The following is a 21,780-nucleotide window of genomic DNA, read 5'->3' as shown; positions in this document are numbered from 1 at the left end:
AACGTCTCTTGGAGGTCTTGCAATAAGATGAACAAGTTATCTTGAAAGAGTCTTGAAGATGATGTATTGGGATATTTAGAATGCTATCATTAAAGAGCGGTGTAGCCGCTTATATAAGGTATAAGTCACCTTTTCTTGTTTATTTTATGCCATATTTTAAGGGAGGGTTGATAATCTCTTTTAACAAGGGTTTATTATATGGGGTTGACCAGGGTAATAATGGATTTTAGTACCTAGGGGTTGACGTTAAAGTTCTGCCCAGAGTTTGTTATTGGAGAGATGAGTGAGCTCAGGGGCGTAACTATAGAGGATGCAGGGGATGCGATTGCACCCGGGCCCAGGAGCCTTGGGGGGCCCATAAGGCCTCTCTTCTCCATATAGGAAGTCCAGCACTATGAATAAAGCATTATAGTTGGGGGCCCCGTTACAGGTTTTGCATTGGGGCCCAGGAGCTTCAAGTTACGCCTCTGATTCAGGCCAAGTGTACTGCATTGTAGTGTGCTTCAATGTCGGGTAGGCCAATGCCCCCAGAATTTCTATGTTTAATCAGAGTTATGTACTTTTCTCTGTGGTCTTTATTTCAGCAGGTAAATTTAGCTATTGGGCGTTTCAGCTTCGTAAAGAAGGGTTAAGGTATTTCTAAAGGGAGTACCTGTAGCAAGTAGACCAGTGATGGTTTTTAAGCCGACTGAACGTCAGCGATAAGAACCTGTGAATGATAAGGTTTCTGTGTATTTACACTGCATGATTATCGCTCAGATTTGTTTGCTTGAATGAATTTTGAGCGATAATTGTCCCATTTAAATGGCCCATTCGATAACAATCAGACTGCATTTTACTAGTAATAAAAGCAGAAATCCAGGGTATTCCAATCGGTTCACTTACACAATTGCTTTAATGCCAGTCTCACATCTGCGTCAGGCCCTCCGGCTGGAGGTACCGTCACAGATGTGGCTGAAAAACACAGAAGTGAAAGCGCTGCATGCAGCGCTTTCTCTTTCATCCAAAAGCTGGGCAGCTGGGAAAACAGCAGGCAGACCCTATTATAGTCAATGGGGTCTGCCCAGCGCTATTCAGTTCCATCCGCAGGGATTCCCCTTTTCTGTTCCCGAAACGGAGCAGTAAAGCAGAAATTCCCAGGGCAGATGTGAAACCACGCTAATTCAACTACAGGTTACAATGATCAAGTAAGTTCTTATTTTCACCAAGTTTAGAGTGCAGCAGATTTTCCTACATGTTCAAGTTGGAAACCTAACCATTTCTTAGGAACATGGACCCTTGACTGTCTACATTGGTGTTTCTTGTGCATATTTCTACTTTGGCAGTTGAATTATCCAAAATATTTAATAATTGTGAATCGAACCACAGAATGTCATTTTTTTGTCATTCAAAATGTCTGCCCCCATATAATGACTTGAGATCCATCCCACTATACCAGACAGTGATTGTCTGCTGTCCCTAACACCATGGAGTCTTTCTATTTAAAACTGAATCTCTCAAAAATGGAACTTTTCGTGTTTTTACCATTACTAACCAACGTAAACCTGATATTTCCATCTCAGTCTGTGGTACTATCATATCTCCTTCATAGCACACCTGCTGTCTTGGGGTCACATTTGACACCAATCATTCGTTCACTCCCTATGTTCAATCACTTACCTGCTTATGTCATCTGCACCTGAAAAACAGCTTCTGAATCTGCCCTTTTCTAATTGTTCTGACTTAAAAAACTCTTATTGTTGCCCTTATCCACTCTCAACTTGATTACTGCAACTCGCTACTAATTGGTCTTCCCCTTCCTAAACTCTTCCCTCTCCAATCTATTCTGAATGCAGCAGCCAGGCTTATCTCTTTGTCCACCGATGCCTCCACGATGTACCAATCACTGCACTGGTGGCCCGTCAAATATAGACTACATCTTATACTCATCACTCATCCATAAAGCTCTCCATAGTGCTACACCACCTTATATCTCCTCCCTCATCTCTGTCTACTTGCACTCTCTGCTTCGCTAGAAACTCAAACCAAGTTCCTCTTTAATCTGAACCTCCCCCTTCCATCTCCAAGATTTTTCCCTAGTTGAACCAGTTCTCTGGAATGTGCTGCCCCAAACAATCAGGTTAATTTCCAATGCTCCAATGCTTAAGTGACCTCTAAATTCACACCTTTTTAGGGAGGCCTACCATATAACCTAATCTATCTCTTCTTCATGTACCACGCTTCTATAGTCTCCCTGAAAACATGACCCCCTTCTTCCAACAGTATCCCCTACACCACATATGCCCTACAGTTATGTCCACACGGGGCTGCTTTACAGCAGAAAGTCCGCAGCTGGCATCACACTGCAAATCAGCCCTGGAATGTCTACCTCCAATCCCGTACCATTTGGTGTGGGTTTTAAAGTGAGATTCATCAGGAATTCTCGTGCAAAATTCACCCCCTCATTGAGAGAGGGTTATTTCCGCAGCTTGTGGATGCGATTTTCAAAATTTTGTCCACTTTGCTGCTCCTGTAAATGCAGCGGAATTTCCATGCGGAGGGTCCACACAGAAATTCCATGGCAATTTCCCTCCATGTGAACCTCCCTAAGGAACCTTTCACACAAGACAGAATAATGCCATAGGAAGCAGCCAAATCTGCAGCTGCGGAATTTGACACCAAAATCTGCGGGTCTAACTGTGGATTTTGATGCAGAATTGCAGGCAGGTTTTAAGTCATTTTCAATTTTGCATCAAAATCTGCAGGTAATCGGTGGATTTTGGTGCAGAATTCACCACGGCTTGCAGTGTACCTATTCCATCCCATGTGAAAGGTGACTAATGCACTTCATATTTGTACATACACAGATACTACACAGCATTACGTATACGACCCTGTTTATAGAAAAGATGGCAGGACCATTGTACAGAACAAGTACCTGTACCTCTTCTGTCGCCCCTATTTCCTCATACACTGTGAGCAGAAGCCTAACCCCTTTATTCACATTGTCTGTTAGTTTACTACTGAACGTTATGTCTTACTCTATATAAATTTGGGTGAATTTTGAAGGAAGGCGTTTGGTAAGTAGGGGGAGGAGATATAATATGATAATAGTGCAGCATAAAGATCATGACCTTCCCTTGCAAGGTGGCCTGCAAATTTTATAATGCACCCATATAAGTAGTTTGTTGGTGCAAAGCGCAAAGTACACAGAACAAACACTTTATCTGATTCTACATCTTACACCCTTGTCTTGGCAATTTGAAAGAAGCTTATTCTATGCCAAAAAGGTGGATTAAAGTGACACTTTGGAAACCAAGATGGCCACACCCACTTGTCTGGCTACCTGATATACACTGTGTATTAGTATGCATCATTAGATACTACACCTGCTGTGATTGACCAGTGTTGCGTACATGGGCACCACTGACCAGTCAGATCAGCATGTAATGTCTTACACTAGCAATGAATACTAATACACAGTGTACACCAGGTAGTCAGAGAAGCGGTTTGGCCATCTTTGTTTGTCGAGGCCCAGAGGGTCATTTTGAGGGCTCATTCAGACGAGCGCTGCTTTCACGCATGAGAGGTGCACACAGAAAGCGTTTCTTTAGGAACCAATGGATTCCTATAGAAGTCTTCACATGAACGATTGTTAGACGCGCTAAATTAGCACATTTAGCAAAGATAGGACATGTGTGGCTACAATGCTTGCATCTAAGGTCTGAGCACGTATTAAATGTCCTGCTGTAAGCAGCGGAGTATTCCCCAGCAGTGGGGGGCAGTAGGGGACTCTCTCCACCTCTCTCCCCAAGGGATATCCCTATAGCGGGGAGAGAGAGGGGTGCAGGGTAACAGGGCTTTCCCTGAGAGCATGGGTGGAGGGGTGGGGCTAGAGGTATCCACCTTTATAGCCATGCCCCTCTAGTTTCGCCCCTACTATTTTTGCTATGGCAATCCCTGTGAGAAGGTCTGTAGACCCACCCCTTCTCTCTAGCCCCATCCACTCTCTCTGCACTATGGGGATATCCCTTGGGGATCCCCAGAGCAGGGAGAGACAAAGTGGGGCAATAGCACAATAATTTAATCGTTTGTACTTTTACGGATGTGGCTATGCAAATTTACTTAGAATGTACATTTTGTTACGGGCTAAATCAGAAACATTTCTTTTAATATTTTTTAAATTTTCCATATTTTCAAAAATCTTATTAAATGTTTTTTTCACTTTTCAGTTTTAGTCCCATTAGGAGAATTGAGCCTGTGATCACTTGTATCATATACGGAAATACTTCTGTATTGCAGTATATAGCACTTTTGATAGCACTTTTAACTGTTGCCTATCAGTCAGGACTTAATAGACATCTTTACATGGCAAGCTGTGAGTCTCCATTAAAGGGGTTGTCTCGCGCCGAAACGGGGTTTTTTTTTTTCAACCCCCCCCCCCCCCCCCCCGGTTCGGCGCGAGACAACCCCGATGCAGGGACTTAAAAAAAAAAACGCACAGCGCTTACCTGAATCCCCGCGCTCCGGTGACTTCTTACTTACCGGTTGAAGATGACCGCCGGGATCTTTTCCCTCGGTGGACCGCAGGGCTTCTGTGCGGTCCATTGCCGATTCCAGCCTCCTGATTGGCTGGAATCGGCATGTGACGGGGCGGAGCTACACGGAGCCGGCATCCTGCACAAGCGGCCCCATTGAGAAGAGAAGAAGACCCGGACTGCGCAAGCGCGGCTAATTTGGCCATTAGACGCCGAAAATTAGTCGGCTCCATGGAAACGAGGATGCTAGCAACGGAGCAGGTAAGTAAAAAAACTTCTTATAACTTCTGTATGGCTCATAATTAATGCACAATGTACATTACAAAGTGCATTAATATGGCCATACAGAAGTGTATAGACCCACTTGCTGCCGCGGGACAACCCCTTTAAGCTCTCAACTGCCCTAGCATGTATTAGAACCTTGCAATTGCACCACATGGAACTAATGGAATGATGGATGGAGTCTTTCCCCCAGCTAATTGTTTAGTTGCAGCTAGTGGCATTGCCAGTGGCTGTCACTGTCAGCATTCTCCATGCACCCCCTGTGATTGCAGGACATATATTCATGTTATGTAATCGTGAAGGGGCTAATAACATTTTGCTTTGCTCTTACAGTAGTTTATATATCTTATTTTGAGTATTTATTGAAGCCCTTTATTAATAGTTTATATCAAACTGCATCGTCACAAGTATTGAATGATTAAGCAGAATCTCTACAATGACCTGCTTGTGTAACGTTTCCCTTACCAGGAAATCACTTTACATAATGTAAGGTAATAGCTCAGCAGGCATTTCTTACCTGTCTCACGTTGTGGCTGCCAATGGTCACTGTGCAGGGAAAGAAGAACAAATCCAAATTAAGGAATATTTTCACTTAGGCAATAAAGAGGATTAATAAAGATTTCAGCTACTTTCAAATGCAAATTTTTTTTTTCACAGATCAATGGGACCCAACCAGTGGCTCTTAAGCCACATACGACCTTTAGGCACCCTGCATGTTGTTCTCCTGTTGGTGGCAGCTCCACATATTGACACCATGGAAATGATAACATTACTGAAACATGGTATGTATGTTTCATCCAGTCTTAGGTCTTATTTACATGAGAGTATATCGGCCGCATTTTCACGTTGGGCCGGTATAGGCTACCCTCTGATGTATTGGATTCCAATACATCAGTTCAGATGTCCAATTTTTCCGTCCGCTTTCACACCGGCCAAAAAAGACAGTTCTGGACCTATCTTTTCGGCTGGAATACGCCAGTCCCATAGACTCCAATGGGAGCCTATGAAAGCTGCTGGGAAAGGGAAGCGGGTGGGATTTAGCAGCATTTCTCCTAAACTCCCTGCCCCTTCCCTCCCCTTCTCTGCCCCTTGCTGGCTGTTGGCAAAGGGAGGGGCGGGGCAGGAGATTAGCACACTAGCTTCCGCCCCATCCCACCCCCTCACATTGCTGACTGCCGGCAAGGGGCGGAGAGGGAGATGGAAGGGGGGGGGGTTTAGCAGAGCTAAATTCTCTCTCCCCGTCCAACGGTATTTATGGTGCCAGAGTATACTCACCACATTCGGACCGCCTGAACAGGCGCATAAACGGGAGATGCAGCCGTGACTTGGTCACGGTTGCCTCTTGTTCCTGCTATTTTCTGCCACGCTGTGGTCATAACGAGGCCAACCAAAAATCGCAACGCCCGTGTGAAGGAGCCCTTAACAAAATGTAGTCTGAGTTCTTATCTAAATGAGAATCATAGACACACACAATCTAACTAATAACACACACACAGCTGTATCACTCATATCTTTTATTGAGCACGACATTGCAGGGAGAAATCATAAGTGGACTTTTGAATTTAATAACCTATAAATACGCATCAAGCAGCAATTGCCCCCACCAAATGTTTTTAATAACTTCAAATAAAATTTCCAGAACGCTGAGGAGGATTTTTGAACCATTCTTCCTTATCTTTCAGTTCATCAATATTTCTGGGATGCCCAATGTGCATACCCTCTTCAGGTCATGCCACAGCATCTTGACAGGGTTATTGTCAAGGCTCTGTCTTGGCCATTCCAGAACATGAATCTTCTTTCTGAACCATTTAGTTGATTTACTTGTGTGCTTTGAGTCTTTGTCTTTTTGCATCACTTTACGTTTCTAGGTTTATTGCAACTTGGGCTTTGGGGTTGCCTGATTTGCTTGCTTCTCTGAATGCCAAAATGTAATAATAGCCCAATTATACATCAATTGAATGAGTGCTTCTAATTATCATCTAAAATGATACCTTTTAATCTATTCTGTAACACTGCACTGTCCTCAATTGTATTGTAATCCATCGGTGAACATAAATATAGCTTTATATATATGGCCATAGCAGGGATCATCCTTAACATTTCAAAGTGCTACTTAGATAAGAAATGACAAGGTCATCTCCACTGAGACTGTAGTGGGGTATTGAGTTACCCAGTTCCTATCCAGATAACATCAATGTACTCAAATTCTGTCAGAATCTGACTTTATGCACATTAGAGTATCAAAACCGGCGAAACGATCAAAGCAGAAAAATACAATTACATCCGAGAAGGAAACAAAGTAGGAAAATTCTATTAGCTTTGCTGATGAAATGCACAATGAGTCACGATTAAAGGGGTACTACAGTTTCAGTAAATAAAAGTTAATCTTTGTATAATGATATGTTCTGCAATACATTTATTACATTACACGTTTTATATCGATTCCTCATGGCCTTCAAGATCTCTGCTTGCTGTTATATAATTGGGACCTTCTATGTATACTTTCAGGGGATTCTAATTTGTCCTGGTAAGATGATGGACACACAGGTGCTCAGTTCGTTACAAGATACAGCTCTGATAACTGTATGTAATTATTAGGTGTGTGGAGTCGGAGTCGTAGAGTTGGAGTCACAGTCAGAATCTATTGATTATATATACACTCTTTTTCAAAGAAAATCAAGCACCTAGAAGGAGTTATCCTTTTGCTGCAAAACTTATCTGAAACATAATTTCAGACAGATATGCAAGTGATTAGGGTTGTGGCGTGATTAGATGAACGGTCTTGTCATCTGAGGCTCTAAACTGGTTCCCCCTTGACCTATTAAAAAAGGCTCTCAGAGGCTCCTTGTGTGCAGTGGACCTCTTTTTCCGCTTGTGTAGAGCTTGTTGACCACTAGACACCTCTATGAGGCAATCAAAGAGATTTTGCCCAGTTAACAGTTTGAGAGGGGGCAAATTATTGGAATGCAAGAAGCTAGATTGGTTTATCAATGAATTTCCCACCATGTTAGCCATTCTGACCAGGCTGTTAGGAGGTCTTGAGACCAGTGGATGCATGAGGGCACGTACACAATGTGAATGCGCTCAGGATGGCCTTGACACATCACCAGTAGAGAGCATCCGCTGATCGTCTGACAAGCATGAGCAGCTCCAAATGTTTTGTTGTCCGCCTCTAGAGACAAGTGACACCATCGTTATGAGCCCCTGTGTCTTTCAGAACCATTTCTAGGTGTTTGGCTGATGGATATTTTGTCCCACGGAGCCCATTATGTGCACTGCTTTTGACACCCACCAGCAATGAATCCAGGTTTAGTTTGGCCACTGATCATGGCCGTGTTTGGGTCTTGAGACCCAGGGGTGAGCGCCTCAATCCTGCCAATGGTGTGAAGCGACACACTGCCTCCACTGTTGATGTGATGGACGCAGGGGGGCCATTCCATACAACAGTCAGTCACCCTCAGTAGTGGTACGAGGGACAATGACAGCTCAGCGATGTGTTCAGGACATCCAAATATAGAAAAGAAAGGCAGCGTCTACACTGCTAGATGAAGTAAAACTTGACTTTATTTCCCCAGGTCCACGGTGGCAACGTTTGGATCTCTGTGGTGAAACTTAAGAAAAATCTCAAGAGAGATTAAAACGTTGCCACCATGGACCTGGGGGAATAAAGTCAAGTTTTACTTCATCTAGCAGTGTAGACGCTGCCTTTCTTTTCTATATTTGGACTATGTGGCGGATCTAGGTCCGATCCTGATCTGGGCTGGCATCCTATGTTTGTATCTGGTCCACCAGTGCACTGGTATACATGTGAGTGCTGCAGACTAATATATCTTTATATCATATTCAGGACATCCTGCAGCCACATGTGTTCCTCTCATGGCGGCTTCCAAGAGGCATTTTCCAGCAGGATGATGCTTGGCCGCACACACAAGGGGGTCACAGGAATGTCCCCACAACATTGTCACACATCAGTGGTCTGCCTGGTCACCAGATTTATTACCACTAAACCATTTATGGAACCATCTGGGAAGCCAACTTCAACAGTTTACGTGTTTGCACGATCTGAAGTTTCAGTTACAACTATATATTTTGCAATAAATAATCCTTTTGCACTGATATTATAATCTCTTACTTACATCAGCGTTACAATTGCACATTGAAAGATTTACTTGATTCCAACAACTAATTCTAGTTGCTTGATTTTTTTGGACAATGAGTGTATTATAAATATGGTATAATTATTTCAATGCTGAATTTGTTGCATATCTCTTTCACAAGAACTTCTGTTAAAAACCTTTCACAACGGGAGCCTGACCGCTGAACATGATGGCCGCTTGAGCAGAGAGCTCCGTTCGGCACGGCACCCTTCCCGGACCCGACAGCGGCTATTTTGAGCGGACATGCGGAAGAGCAGCAGAGAAAAGACCGGAGACCTGCAGGGAACCCCTCGTCCTCAAAAAAACCAGACGGAGATGCAGCGCTTCTTCAAAGAACGCGGCGCCCGCTCTCCCCACCCGCTCTCCAAGATGGCGCCGGCCCACGATGCTGCAGCTTCTAACAGTAAGGAGACAGAAGGGGATGATTTCTCCGACGGGGAGGGAAGAGAAGAAATCACTAAAAGCTTCATGAGGGAGCTGATTAATAGCGCCCTGCACCCTGTTATATCCGATCTGGCCGAGATAAAGGACGATCTCAAGCACATGGGGCGCAGAGTGGAGGACTTAGAAACCTCTACAGCTTCTGTCATTAATCATTCGATTGCCCTTTCCAAAGCCTTAGAAGAACAGCGTGACCATCTCAACCGTGCATTACTAATGCAGGAAGATCTGGAGAACCGTAACAGGCGCTCCAATATCCGCATTAAAGGCCTCCCCGAGTCCTGGGCTACGGATATCCTCCCCAAAGTTGCTGGTGAGATTTTTCAACTTCTATTGGGAGCGGAGAGAGCCAACTCGGTCCAGATTGAACGTATTCACAGGGCCCTCAGACCCCCCCCCTCCTCGCCCACAGATATTCCCAGGGACATCATCTGCAAAGTTTTGTCCTTCCAAGACGCCTTTGACATCCTGAAGGCTGCTAGATCCCGGAAGGATTTAAGATACGGAGATGCTTCTCTTCAGATCTTCCAGGATCTGGCCCCATCCACCTTGACAAAGCGTCGCCTCCTTCGCCCGCTGCTGGAAGCCCTTAGAGCCAAGAACATAAGATACGCCTGGCTCTTCCCTTTCGGCCTGGGTATCACCCACAAGGGCCGCAGACTTTCCATCAGATCCCCAGAGGATCTCAGGGACTCTTGGGCCTTCCTGGAGCTAGACCCAATGGATATCCCGTCCTGGCTCCCTCTCCCGGATTTTCCCCAGCTTCCTAGGCTGACGCCTCCTGAGTCCTGGCAGCAGGCAAGTTCTACCAAATCGCCCAGAAGCAAGAAAAAAAAGAACAAAGACACCCCGAATTTGGACACTTGATTCCTGTCGCTAGTCCGACCCCGGTTTAAATTCTCTCGCGGATAAGACAAGCTGCGGAAGCTTTCGCAGCTAATGGTGTTCACCCGCGAGGACTTTCCCTTCTCCCTCCGGCTTCAACCGCTTTCTGGTTATTGATCTGCCTGTTCTACTTCCCTGCTCTCTGTTAAACGTTATTTAACCTGCTCTGCACTTATGGTTTGCAATTGCATTATTTGACTGTCCTTTAAATGTTAGGGTTCCTTTGGGTGCCTACCTGTCCAGGCTGTGTGTCCAGTTCTGCCCTCTGCTTTTTGGCAGCTCTGGTGACCCGCCTCCACCCAAAGGCAACCCAGCCTTTCTCAGGTTTGCCTTTAACAGTACCTGTTGATTAAGGATTTCTTTTGCTTTGTTCAAAAAGTACATTTGTCTTCCCCTTCCCAACTCTGTCCCACCTTCCTAGTGTTTTTCCCTCCCCACCCTCCTTTTCTCTAAATCTCAAACCACTTGGTTTCCGTGGCTTATCGGGGCTCTTCTAAACTAAGTGACCAACTGACAAAAATTTCTTTCAGCTTCGCTAGTTGGACAGTGTTGACACGTTTACCTGAGCTCCATGCCCGACCCGCTTCGGCTCACCATGTTCAACGTCCGAGGTCTGAATTCGCCCTCCAAGAGACACCACCTTGGTCTCCTTCTAAAAAGGTATGGCTCTGGGGTGGTTTTTTTACAGGAGACCCACTTTAAGGGGAGTAAATGCCTTTCCCTACCTGGGAAGCAATTCCCAGTGAGGTTCCATAGCTCTCACCCAACGTCATCCTCTAAGGGTGTTTCCATCTTTTTCCATAAATCCGTCACCTTCTCCTGTGAGGCTCAGTACTCCGATGAAGAGGGCAGGGTCCTTTTTTTGAGGGGCACCTTAAACAATACTAAACTGACCATTGCCAACCTTTATGCCCCTAATAAGGATCAAGTACCGTGGCTGACTAAGCAGCTAGAGACTCTCGGACATTTCGCTACTAGCCCTATCCTCCTCGGGGGAGATTTTAACGTCACTCTTTGCCCCCTAATGGACTCGTCGGTTGGCAGATCACAGGTATCTCAGGTCAGGCTGAGGAGATTGGCTCGCAGTCTTGCGGATCTGGGGGTCATGGACGCATGGCGATACCGATCCCCCTCCACTAAGGATTACACTTATTACTCCGCGGTCCACTCTTCGTTCCAACGCCTGGACTATATCTTCGTGTCCTTCTCCCTATTAGCCGCAGTCCAAAAAGCTAGTATCGACCCCATAACCATTTCTGACCACGCACCAGTGCATGTTGAACTTGGTCCCTCTCTATCTACCCCCCGGGAGTGGAGGTGGAGTCTAAACCCCTCTTTGCTGGACCTAGAGAGGGATAGAGAACAAATCAATGCTCAATTAGTAGAATACTTCCAACTAAATAAAACACCAGATCTCTCGGTCCCGATAGTGTGGGAGGCCCACAAGGCCTTCTCCAGAGGCTTACTAATCGCTCTTGGCTCACGAGCCAAGAAAAAACAACAGAGGGAGATTGATGAAAAACTCCAACAAATTTCTAAACTGGAACAATCTGCCAAGTCCTCCCTTAAGAAAAGTAACCTGGACGAACTCATTGCCCTGAGAAAAGACCTCAAACTAGCCCTAGATTCTAAGTTTAACAAGAAACATCTCCACTTTAAACACACAATCTATGCACAGGGCAACAAGGGTAGTAAATTTATGTCCTCCATGATTAAGAAGGCCCGCTCTAGAAACTCTATTAATTCTATTATCACCTCCTCGGGATCCAAAGTCACCTCGACACCTGAGATTGCAAAAGCATTCCAGGCCTTTTATTCCCAGCTTTACAATCTTGAGTGCTCTAATACCCCTGAGGCACCAGCTTCCTCTAGAGACAGGATTAATGCCTTTCTTAATAAGCTGAAGCTCCCAAAAATTGGGGAGGCAGAGGCAGAAGAACTATTAATCCCTATCACTGTGCGTGAGACAGAGGATTTGCTTTCCTCCTGCCCTCCTGGGAAGAGTCCTGGCCCCGACGGCTTCCCTCTTACCTACTACAAAGCATTTAAACAAACTCTCATTCCCCGGCTCACAGAGTTTTTTAATTCCCTTCTTCAGGGCAACCCCCTACCGAAGCAGGCTCAGGAGGCCCACATTACCCTGGTTTTGAAGGAGGGCAAGGACCCGGAGGGGTGTGGTAGTTACAGGCCAATTTCATTGATCAATCAGGACATTAAACTCTGGGCAAAGCTTTTAGCCAAAAGACTAGAGCCTCACCTCCCAATCCTTATAAATGTAGAACAAACCGGCTTCATAAAAGGGAGGGAGGGTAAAGACAATTGTTTAAAACTTTTACACGCTTCAAGGTTTGCCCAGACCCATAGTATCCCCCTGGCTTTAGTTAGTACGGATGCGGAAAAAGCATTTGATAGGGTGGATTGGGGGTACATGGAATTGGTCCTTTGCACTACGGCATCCCTCCGGGGTTCGTCGCAGCAATATTTTCTCTCTACGCTATGCCCTATGCCAGATTGAAAATTAATGATTCCCTGTCTCCTCCCTTTAACATCAAAAACGGCACCCGACAGGGTTGCCCCCTCTCTCCCTCCCTCTTTATCCTAACATTAGAACCCTTCCTTCAAAAAATTAGAGAAGATCCGGAGATCCAGGGACTGAAAATCAATAGAGCAGAGATGTCGCTGGCTGCCTTTGCCGACGACATCGTGTTCCTGATCACCAACCCGATTTCGGGCCTTCCCTCCCTGGTCAGGCGCCTAGAGGAATTCGGCTCCTTATCAAATTTCAAAACAAATTTTTCGAAGTCCATTGTCCTTAACATTTCTATTCCCTTACCCCAAAGCAGAGTCATTAGAACCTCAACTCCCTTTGCTTGGTCTGAAACCCGGATTGACTTTTTAGGTGTAAAAATTACCAAAAGGACTGGGGACCTGTTCTCTGCCAACTTTGATCCACTCCTGACAAAAGTTAAAAACCTGCTGGGTGCCTACGACCAGCCCTTGATCTCCTGGCTGGGCAGGAAAAATGTTTTAAAATCCTATGTGTTGCCAGTGATCCTTTACCAGATCCGCCTTCTCCCAATTCATCTCCCCAATGGATTTTTTAAGGCCATCCGTACAATCTTTTCAGACTACGTCTGGAAAAGAAAAAGACCCAGATTAGCAAACTGCCTCCTGGTTAAGAGGATTGACGAGGGCGGTATTGGTTTGCCATGCGTCCGGGACTTCTACTTAGCCTCTCAGCTCCAATACTGGATGGAGTTAGCTCTCCCTAGTGGAGATGGCATAATTTTTTCTCTAGCTGAGAGGACCTACGGCCCGACTCTCAGAGAGGACCTGTGGTATCCGGACAGGGGAGGCTTGAGGAGGGCAAGGGGGGACCCCTTACTCAGAGGTCCATTCGAGGCCTGGAACAGCATGAGAGAGGGCTTGGCTCCTTCTCCATCCCCCTGTGCCCCTATGAGCTCGCTTTATAGAATTATGGATCTCCCACTTGACCCGTGTTCTGCCGACGTCTGGAGTCTTTTCAAAGATAGGAAAATCTGTGATATCCAGGTTTTGGCACATAGGCCTCCTAGCGAAATTGTCCGGGAGCTGCTCCCTTGCTGGACTCCCCACCCATTACAGTCCCTTCACATAACCAAAGTACTTGGGGATTTCATCTCAAAATTCAAGTCTACTAGACCAAGATCTGATTTTGAATCAGCCTTGCTGGGAGTTAGGGGGTCTAACAGGAAAATAGCTTTTCTACGTAAGCACTTTATCTCACCCCCCTCATCTTCAAAACCGGCTTTCCTGACCTCTTGGGAGAGAGAGCTCCACATCTCCCTTTCCCAGAGTGACACTAAATTGATTTTGCGGACGGCCTTTGGCCTCTCCCTTTGTGTCACCTCCCAGGAGAGCCACTATAAGCTCCTGGCGAGGTGGTACAGGACCCCGCAATGGATGTTTGACCACGCACTGGCCCCGCATGGAAGGTGCTGGAGATGTGACGGAGATACCGGCTCCTACCTACACCTGTGGTGGAGCTGTCCGCTGGTTTCCCCTTTTTGGAATGACGTTGAGGTAATCTTGAAGATGCTATCCCCATCTTTGAAACTTTCCCCGGAATTGGTTCTCCTGTGGAAGCCCTCCTCTGCCTTCCACCCACTTAAACACCAACTTCTGGCCTTCCTCATTGATGCAGCCAAGGCGCTTATCCCACTACATTGGCGCCAACAAACCTCTCCCTCGCTGTTGCAGTGGAGGGACAGGGTTGACCTTATTGCTAGCTTGGAGGAACTGGTCAGTTGGTCAAATGGAACCCACCATAAATACCATAAAATTTGGTCCCCCTGGCGAGTACTGAGAGACAAATTCTAGTCCTTCAGACTGGGGTGCCCTGGTTCGGTTGGGTGTGGTGGGCCGGGCGGGGGCGTGGGGGTCGGCTCTTACTCTGATCCCCGTGAGCCACTGCGAACAAGCAGGGTCTCCTAGACTTCGTGCAAAACTACCAACAACCGCGGTGACCACCTCGTTCCCTACCCAAGTCCTTCATCCCTACCCCCGCTCCCTCCATCCCATCTCCCCCTCCCCCCTCTGCCCTGTCTTTGTTGGCGGTCCGTCACCCTGTTACGGACCAGCGGTTATGCTCCCCAGGGGGGGCCTTGGCTGGCCTTCACCCGGATGGGGCAGCTTGGCCCTCATTAACACCCCCCCCCGGGGTGAGCATTTCGGTTCATAATGTTTCATATGTTTGTAATAAGCCTGACAACCTGCAATCTTTTGACTTCACCTGTCTGTCTTTATAAATACTTGAAAATTCCAATAAAAATGGATTTAAAAAAAAAAAAAAAAAAAAACCTTTCACAACTTACTAAGTATATTGCATATGTAGTGGCCCAGAGTTATTGGGGCCCCTCCATAATGTTTTATGTCTGTCTCATGTTAGTATCTTGTTTGTGGAATGCATCAGGGTTGTGTGTGTTGCATAGCTGCAGGATTGCAAGGGTTAATGTCTGGTATGTGATGTCTTGTCATGCGATTATGTTTGATATATAAATGTGTTTGCATGGATGCGAGAGGGAGACACACAGTCTAAGGCCTCATGTCCACTGGATAAATCTATTTACCAAATCCGCACGTGTGATCCGCGCCCATAGGGATGCATTTGACCCCTGCAGGTAAGTAAATGCCTGCAGATGTCAATTTTCCCTGCCGTGTGGATCGCACATGTGAGAAAACACCCGCAGCATGCTCCATTTTAGTGCGAGTCTCCTGCGCGGACGACTCCCGCAGGCTTCCATTGAAGCCTATGGAAGCTGTCCGGATTCGCGGTACACCCGCAGCTGAATTTCTGCTCTCTGGCACGGGAGCGCAGGAGTTCAAAAAATAAACAGAGCGCACGGTACGCTGCCGGCGTGCACAACACACTCGCCCGGCAGAAGCAAAGAAGATCTGGCCGCGACGGACGGGAACCCGCAGCGTCTGGACAGGTGAGTTAATTCAATTTTCCGGCCTCATGTCCGCGGGAAAGGAAGGACCCGCTGCGGGATTCTGCATGGAGAATTCACGCTGGGCCGAATTTCCTAGTGGACATGAGGCCTAAAAGTCTGAGAGCAGAAGTCTGACAGAAAGAGAGAGATCACTCTGTGTGTGGAGCATGGAGGAGGCCCGGCGACTTTTCTATGCTCAGCCAGGGCCTGGCCTGTCCAGGAAGCCTCGATACAGCTGTTGAGTGCTGAGAGCGAGACAAGCCGTGTCAAAGCAAGGAAGGCACAACTTATGTGAGTGTGAACCAGTCGAGAATAAGAGCGAGAGAAAGAGTCACCGGGAGAGGGATGACACAGATAACTGGGACTGTGGATCATCCCCTGGTTATTTCCCCTGTGATCTCCCCCAGCAGTAACTTGGTCTGGTCCCAAGCTACCCCCAGGGGAAGAGATACTAGAGACCTGTTACAAGGTCTTTCTCTACCCCACTATCTCCTCGGCTGTGGCCCCGCTCCTCGAACGCTGCACGTATTTATAATTTAGGAAAGTTTTGTGTATTGAAATTCTATTTCAATCAATATATTTCATGCTCTATATAAATATCTTTATTATTTTATCATAATGGTGATGATAAACCAGAGGGTCTCATTTTAATACAGTAACTTTTTTACTTAAAAATCATGAGTCATATATGAAAGAGTTGGAGTCGGGGAAAATGGAAGAGTCTGGGTTTTGGCTTAGAGACTACACACAGCCCTGGTAATTATAAATTAAGAAAGTGGTCTAGAAATAGCAAGCTGATGGGTTCTGCTTTAACAAAGGAATGTGTTCAACTTTTTGGTGCTTGGACATTGCAGTGGGTTGAAAACATCTGTAGTACAGGCATTATAAATTCCTCATATTCTAAGGCCTCATGTCCACGGGGAAAATCAAATCTGCTCCGGATTTGTAACGCGGATTTGGGCCGCGGATGCAGTGCGGATGAGCTTAAAATAGTATTTTATTGCATGCGGATGACACGCGGATGCGTTTTTTTTCACGCGTGTATGCACGCGGATGGCATTTTTGCATCTGCGCGTGAAAAAAAATGCAAGGCCACTGAAAAAGAAGCCAAACTTGTAATCCGCATGCAGATTTCACGCACCCAAATAAATGGCATTTAACACCCGCAGCGGATTTCCCGCACCCCATAGAGATCAATGGGGCCATCCGGAGCGTGATCCGCACCTAAATGGAGCATGTCCATTTTTTTTCATGCTCCATGATTTTTCTAATTCACATTTATTGACCATCCGCGGGTATTTAGCTACCCGCGGGTGGTCAATGCATTCCTATGGGGCGCGGATCCGCGCGCGGGTGATCCGCTGCGGATTTTAATTATTATTTTCCCCGTGGACATGAGGCCTTAGAAAATGTGTCTATGAGCAGCAGTTTTCATGATTTCATCTACTGAATCTATACACCATTCTAGACGACCGAATTAGAATCTGTTGTGACCGTCTACCATGGTGACTGAAGGCTTTTCCTGCAAAGTGACCACAGACGACCTTTAACACCTAAAGAGGAAATGCCATAAAGCGGCTTAATCATAATGAAAATACTTTTTTTTTCAGAAGTCATGTGTTATAAAATAAAATTCAGTACTAAAATTGTATTTAGAAACTGAGGGCCGGGTGCAGCTGAAAGTGTCTTGCAATTTCGTAGTGTAATATTGCTAAGTATAGCTGTGATTGTTGCACTGTGCAATGGCAAAACAGTATATCACACGTGATATTGTGGCTAATATAAGCTTATAGTGGCTTGTAATAGAGTATGTATGTGATATTTTATAGTCACATTATGTCAGTTTTCAAAAAATGCTGAATTTTTTTGGCTTGAGAAATTGTGGGGACATGAAACTGCATGTATGCAAGCTATTTCCTGCAACCCAGTAGACTAATGTAAGTCATGATGACACGTCATATTACACTGTTATCAAACAGTACAATAATTTCCATGTGTAATCTAGAGTCTGAAAATCTGCAACACTTTGCAGTACAACATATGTGGATGGGTTTTGAAACCCCACAAACAGTAGCAGAAAGGATCCGTCTTGGATTCAGGACATTTAATAATGCGAGCATGCTCGTTCTCTTGCACAAATTTGCAGATTTTAGCCTTTGCAATGCAAATAGTCTGCGACAAGATCCGAACCAGAAAAACACAGTTATGTATGACTGAGGTGAACTATTGATCGGGCAACCAAAAACATTATTTATATTGTCCTATCATCTCAACAGAAAAAGTAGCACCGCAGTCCTCATCACATAATGCTTGTGCATGTGTAAATTTAACATATAGCAATTCACATAAAAAGTTATTAAATCATAAACTGTGTTTACGATTGCTAAAGATGCCATAATGGCCAATAGAGAATGCCGAATTCTCGGTGATGAACCAAAGAATAAAGTCAAGGCAGCATCAGATGAATGAAAAAGTCATATCTTATTCCTCCATAGTAAAATAGCCAGCGATGTTTGGACCTACTACGCACTTGTCTGTATTCTGCTTATGTAGAAAGCAGCAAGATAGCAGTATACCCACATCATAACATATAGTAGCAGTACAAAGCAATAGTGTTGTGAGGGCTGACAGCAGTGCCTTGGAACATCAAAGGAGAGGAGACAGAGCCAGGAGGAGGATGATTCATGTAATTCTACAAGACACTGCCGCACAGAGCAAGAAGATCATCTGTCTGGGTGGACCTAACGGGAGGGATTTCCCCAGCCTACATCCACTTGGTGTTACCCAACAAGCTAGTGCACGGTTCACACATAGCTAAGGCTGCCCATGTGTAGTGGCCCGGAGGGTACTACAGGATAGTCAAATAGTCAGAAAGTCCTTGATACCTAACTATGTGCTCCTGCGGAGACACAGAAAGTGTCTTGTAGGAGAAAGACCCTGTCTTTGCACTAAATCACGGGCTAAAACCAGTCTGCCCGGCTAGGGCTCGCTTTGGATTGGCTGTTTGCTAATAAATCCTGATTGGTAGGAGGGGGAAGAGTTGAGACAAGCATGGGAAAGTGAGAAGGGGGGCGAGGCAGGAAGTGAGTCAGGGAAGAGGAGAAATGTGCGGGAAAGACGACAGGAAGTGAAGGAGAAGTCGGAGAGGAATTGGTGGTATGGAGATGATCAGGTGATGGGGGTAGTCAGCAGACCTGCAGATTTTTCTGCAACTTGCTGTCACGCAACCATTTTAGCCATGTGATTCTGCTGTTAAAAGAACCCTGACATTGCACACATGCTGTAGGCAGTTTGCAGTGGCATGCAACTTACGTTAAAGTTTATGTTGGCAAAGACTCATGCCATTTGCAACCAAAAATCTAGCAGATTTGTATTTTTTGTGACTGTTGTCTTGCACTCCGACCATTAGATGTGATGTCTCAATGCCACATTGTGTTTGTCAAAGCTGTGTGTAGCAGTAGCCTTAGTCTTTTTAGTAGACCTCAAACAGAAGATAACTATGGGTCTATTTCAGGCTTTGCTTGCAATACATTGATAACATGTATGGATTGCTGTAATCACCTCCAGTAGGTGGGATAACATAAATACAGTACCAGAAACAAGGGGATTTGAAATCCCTTGCAACCCTATTAATGGATCACTCCCACTAATAAAGAAAACACTGTCTAAAATAACATTATATTAGGCAGTATATAACTATATAAGATTACACCAGAGTATACCCATAAGAGTGGTGCTATATTGCTGCAGATAAAACACAATACATACCTCTTGTGCATGCTGAGATCAAGGCTAGCTGGTTCATGTGGTACGTGTTACCATCGAAGATATGTAGTTCTGTTTCAACCACTATGGTTAGCTGTACTGTACGTAATTACCGTCCAACAGATAGCCAGTGTATGATGTTCAATTTTGCACAGTGGTGAGTATGTTTTACTCTACGTGACCAATGCAGACTGAGCTCTTCCCACCTATTTCCTCTTAGCACAGTACTTACCAACCACAACGACAGAAATGTACTTAACTGGTCACTTGTACAAGATACTGCAGAATTACAAGAGCAGATTATACCTGGTGTTCTTTGCCTGAGAAAGAAGTTTAGAGAATAAATAGTGCAGGCGGATGTGTAAGGGTAAATCCACCACATTTTACAGTAATATAGAACATAAATATGGAAATACAGTGCGAAATGCATGCCTTAAGTTATATAAATCATATTTTAATAAGACATATAGAGACCAATTTTAATTGGAGGTAATATGACACAGATACTGCCGGGCAGAAGTGAACATCTGCTGAGCTACAGGGTTCCATTGGTCAGGGGTTTGAGCCACTCAGATGCTGTTACCAGCTGGCTCCCAAAACCACACAGAGCAGGGCAAGAAGTGACGTAAACACAAATTTGGCAGGAAAAGCTCTCAGCCAATCAGGCATCAAAAGGGCAGCTCAGTGCACATTGATTAAAATCCCATGCATTTTGTATGGTGTTTCCATATTTTTGTGCACCCCCTATACGTGGATGAGATTTTCAAGAAATGCCATACAAAAACTGCATTAAAAGATTGTGGCATAATCTTCCCTCCTCCGCTAACCTCTCCTCTTTGTTTTCGCAAGAGGAGAGGAGAAGGGAGGTAGTGCTGCTGCAGCCACACATACGTCCACGTGCAGCAGCGCCGAGAAGAAGAGCAGCGGCACTCTGAAGTCACTCTGCACTCAGTGATACTCTTAGTAACAGTGTCCCCTAAAATCAGCCTCAGTAGTAATAGTACTACTACTGAGGCCACTGTGGGGGTCACTATTACTACTGGGGCTACTATGGAGGTCATTGTTACTACTGAGGCCACTGGAGTGGACACTATTACCATTGAGGCTACTATGGGGGGTCACTATTACTATGAAGCCATTGAGCCATTGTGGGGGGTCACTATTACTACTGGGGCCATGAAGGGGACACCATTACTATTGGGGCCACTGTAGGGGTTGCTATTACTACAGAGCCACTCTGGGGGGGGGGGGGTTACTATTACTATTGAAGGCATTGTGGGGGTCACTATTACTACTGGGGCTACTATAGAGGTCACTGTTACTACTTAGGCCACTGGAGGGGACACTATTACTATTGAGGCTACTATGGGGTCACTATTAGTATGAAGCCATTGTGGGGGTCACTATTACAACTGGGGCCAATATAGGGGACACCATTACTATTGAGGCCACTGTAGGGATCACTATTACTACAGAGCCACTCTGGGGGGGGGGGGGTCATTATTGCTACTGAGGTCACCGTGGGGGTTACTATTATTACTGAGGCTACTGTGGGTTCACTATTACTACTGGAGCCAATGCAAGGTACACTATTACTACTGAGGCCACTCTGCATGTGGCAGCATACCTCAGGCTGACCTAGAGTAAGTTTACATGTGGCTAAAATGCTGCAGAATGTCCATTGGAAAATTTCCGCTGTGAATTCCGCAGCATTTTCGCATCCAAAAATAGTTAAAATCTGAATCATTGGTGCAGATGTTGACTGCACATCAGCCGCGTACCCGCTACTAATTTCGTACTAATACAAAATAATATTTAAAAAATTGAATACTTTTGCACCACAGATCTGATGCAGAGGCCACAAAGGATTGCCATAGGTTCACTGTAGTTTGTGCTGCCTCCAGTTCTGGCTAGTTATGTTGATCATTGCTGAACCAGGGGTTGGCATAACATTTAGGAGGTTGGGAAACCTTGTGCTATTTGGTATCCTGGGAAACAGATATACTTTAGCTGAGAAGTGGCTGAGTATGATTGTAAGCAGCATGAAAAAAGAGAACAGAGAAATGTGTGTTTATCCGGGATTTGTTTGTTATATGCAAATGATTTTTAATTTGTTCTCTACTGTTACGGACTGTTTGAAATTCTCCATTTTAATGTGTACATCAGTGAGCAGATGGGCAGCGGATTTGGAGCTTTATAGCAGAGATATAGAACTTGGTTTCACACCAGCAACAAAACTGTGTGATGTTCTCGCGATGCGAC

General features: G+C 45.4%; 1 protein-coding gene across 1 annotated transcript in view; it reads right to left on the bottom strand.

Moving 5' to 3' along the window:
• Positions 1-19,623, bottom strand: part of CLNK (cytokine dependent hematopoietic cell linker) — a 90,324-nt gene extending 70,701 nt beyond the window's left edge. Inside the window, exons 1-2 of the mRNA XM_066574796.1 lie at positions 19,522-19,623; positions 5,317-5,345 (exon numbers count right to left, since the gene is read on the bottom strand). Of these exons, the coding sequence (XP_066430893.1) occupies positions 5,317-5,345; positions 19,522-19,532 (40 nt within the window). The 5' untranslated portion in view covers positions 19,533-19,623. The remainder of the gene's footprint in view (positions 1-5,316; positions 5,346-19,521) is intronic.
• Between the last annotated feature and the right edge of the window lie 2,157 nt (positions 19,624-21,780).

The sequence above is a fragment of the Eleutherodactylus coqui genome, chromosome 7 (assembly GCF_035609145.1).
Source record: "Eleutherodactylus coqui strain aEleCoq1 chromosome 7, aEleCoq1.hap1, whole genome shotgun sequence".
In the NCBI taxonomy this organism is placed as follows: domain Eukaryota; kingdom Metazoa; phylum Chordata; class Amphibia; order Anura; family Eleutherodactylidae; genus Eleutherodactylus; species Eleutherodactylus coqui.
This window is presented reverse-complemented; position numbering and strand designations above follow the sequence as displayed.